Source organism: Podarcis liolepis (assembly GCF_965112155.1).
Source record: "Podarcis liolepis genome assembly, chromosome: 5".
Taxonomy (NCBI): Eukaryota; Metazoa; Chordata; class Lepidosauria; order Squamata; family Lacertidae; genus Podarcis; species Podarcis liolepis.
Window position 1 is genome coordinate 44,324,711 of NC_139556.1, and position 2,500 is coordinate 44,327,210.

The 2,500-nt window shown below is 49.5% G+C and overlaps 1 protein-coding gene across 26 annotated transcripts in view; it reads left to right on the forward strand.

Annotated features, from left to right (window-relative positions):
• EBF3 (EBF transcription factor 3) overlaps nucleotides 1-2,500 on the forward strand; it is a 191,196-nt gene that overhangs the window by 24,763 nt on the left and 163,933 nt on the right. The window contains exon 1 of one of the 26 annotated variants that reach the window (XM_083506027.1): nucleotides 1,598-2,081. The exons of 24 other annotated variants lie outside the window; for them this stretch is intronic. In XM_083506027.1, coding sequence (XP_083362153.1) covers nucleotides 2,006-2,081 — 76 coding nt within the window. In that variant the 5' untranslated portion in view covers nucleotides 1,598-2,005. Of the gene's footprint in view, nucleotides 1-1,597 lie in introns of those variants that run through there. One more of the 26 variants, XM_083506029.1, reaches the window with a different exon arrangement.

The following is a 2,500-nucleotide window of genomic DNA, read 5'->3' on the forward strand; positions in this document are numbered from 1 at the left end:
TACAAGCAGGTCCTTATTAAATTATTTAACCTGTCTTGGCCAACTTTCTCGAGGATAACTACAGTGTTATCAGGACTCCTCCAAGGCAATTAAAGGCAAGGAACTGTCCCCCCCCCATCCCAAAAGCTGCCTCTTAGCTACTGGATGGCTCAACTTTTAAATCTTCTTTTATTTTCCCGAGAGAGTCATTTGCTGCTTTCCCGGTTTTTTTCAGAAAAAAAGATAATGTTTCCACACATGTAAACGAGGGGAACTTGTGCCCCTCAGAAAATAGAGAATTCCGGGGGTGTTTAGAACTGTATATAAATGCCTAGTGCATTTTTTTGTCTCTCATTGCAATGGTGCACGAAGAGAAACTTGCTTTCTCTGGCATCATTTGAAAAATAATAAAAAAATAAAATGTAAAAGGTATCAAAAACAAAGGGCAGGGCTTTGGGAATATGTGGCCTGGGACACAATTCCAGCTCGGTTAAGCTTCCAAGCAGTGTCTCCTCTCCTCACCAGAAAGTTTATAGCGATCTTGACAAAAATAGGGTTAGATTTAAATGCCCTCCGCAGTTAAATGAATGGTGCTCTTTTGGAGAAAACCCAAACTGACAGGCAAACCCCAGTCCTCTGACAAAGACGGAGGCGTTGTGCCCTCCAATAATTATTTCAATAGGTTACAGAGAGGCACCCTTTTAAACTCTGGAGCGCTCTCGAGTTGACAATGACTTTTTATTTCCTTTGTACATAGCAGCTAAATGTTTTCGGAAATCGCTGTAGGCTAATTAAGAGGGTACTATAGGCAGCTCTGCAAGTTTTGATGCTCTTGAATAGAAGGAGAGGGAGGGAGAGAGAAAGGAAAGAGGCTAACATTTTCAAGCACACTTTTATTGGTAATTGAAGCTACGGATCTTTGCAGTAGCACCAGTGCTGAAAATACAGGCTTTTAATCTCTCTTCGCTGACGGGGAGGAAAGAGGGGGAGGGGGAGAGATAGCCCAGTAACTGATCAAAGAGTCAATGGCGCTGAACCGACAGTTTATGGATTTCTGTTGGTGCTACAAAATAAAAAATAAATCACATCTAAATACGCGGATTCATCAGAGGCGAAGTAACAATCACCAGAAGTTATATGGCGTGCTGCAACAACAAACATTCGCAGCCACTGACTGCTTGTTATGTCTGCGGTGTCATATATTTCTTCAGGCTTCTCCACACTGGTACCTGCTTTAGACAACTTGGGGGAAACTAGGCCATGTCCCCGCTTCAGTGACGAGGACTTTTGCAGGCTTTCCTTGGGAAAAAGGACACGCGCAAGCTACCCACCGTGGCCTTGTCAACAAGCAAAAAAGTGGTTCAAAGTGTGTAGCAAACGCAGTAGGTAGGTGGGGGGAAAGAAAGAAGAGAAGCTTGCCTTCCCCACACTTGGTGTTGGGGAAGGAGTGGTGGCCGAGGTGGTGAATGGCGGGGCCTGGAAATTACATGTATTCGTGTGCCTCGAGCGGTTCTTCTTCCAACCTCCTCCCCCCCTTTTTTTTCTCCCACCTCACACAGCCCCCTTTGCAAAAGGAGGCAAAAAGAGAGAGAGCGAGAGAGAGAGCCCGCAGTAATGGGAATGGAAGCAAGTGACCTCATGGAGCACAGACGGCTGAGGCCCAGGCTGTGTGAAGGGGAAAAAGCGGGGGGGGGGGGCGTTGAGGCAAAGCAGGCGAGGCAGGGAAGGAGAGAGAGAGAGAGAGAGAGGAAAGCACCGATTTCTGTGCGAGGTGGTTAGGGGCTTGTGGAAACGCACAGCTCGGCTGCGGCCTTCTCGAGGAAGGAGCCTTGAACGCGGCGCTTGTTTGGGCGAAGGGAAGCCGGCGCGCGCGGGAAAGCTCTCCAGGGGAGCCTGCGAGGCAAAAAGCAGCGCGCGCCGAGAGCTCTCTCTCTCTCCCCGCTCGCTCTGTGTGTCTCTCTCATTCTCCAGGGGAGGCTGGGCTGGGGGAGGGGCAGGAGCGGGTAGAAAGCGGAAAAGCCTTTCCATGAGCTGCCTGGTGCAGCCAGGCTGCTGCCGCCGCCGCCGCCGCTCCTCCTCCTCCTGCTGCTGCTCACAGTCCGGTCAGGCACGACGGTTCCCCTAAGTCTGGAGAGCAGAGGGGGGCGAGAGAGAGAGACAGAGCGCGCGCGGGAGAGAGAAAGCGCACCTATAGCTCCACACCATCTGTTAGAGCCTCTGCTCAAAACCCACTCAACCGTGTGCCCAGACACACTTGCCTTTTTTACCCAAGAAAAATCATTGTTAGCAGTTTCAAAATAAACACCAGATTGCCCATTAGCACTTTCTTCCCCAAATATCAGGCCGATAATAACCATATTGTTGTGCATGCTTCTGGGATTCCTCAAGGCGGCTAGACACTTCTTGTTTTGATCAGGAAAAGTGTGTGTGTGTGTGTGTTGTGGGAGACGGAGGGAAATAGCCGCTTTCGTACCTAATTCAAAATGCGCCGTAACCCGCTGTAAGGGACGCTGTTTGGAAA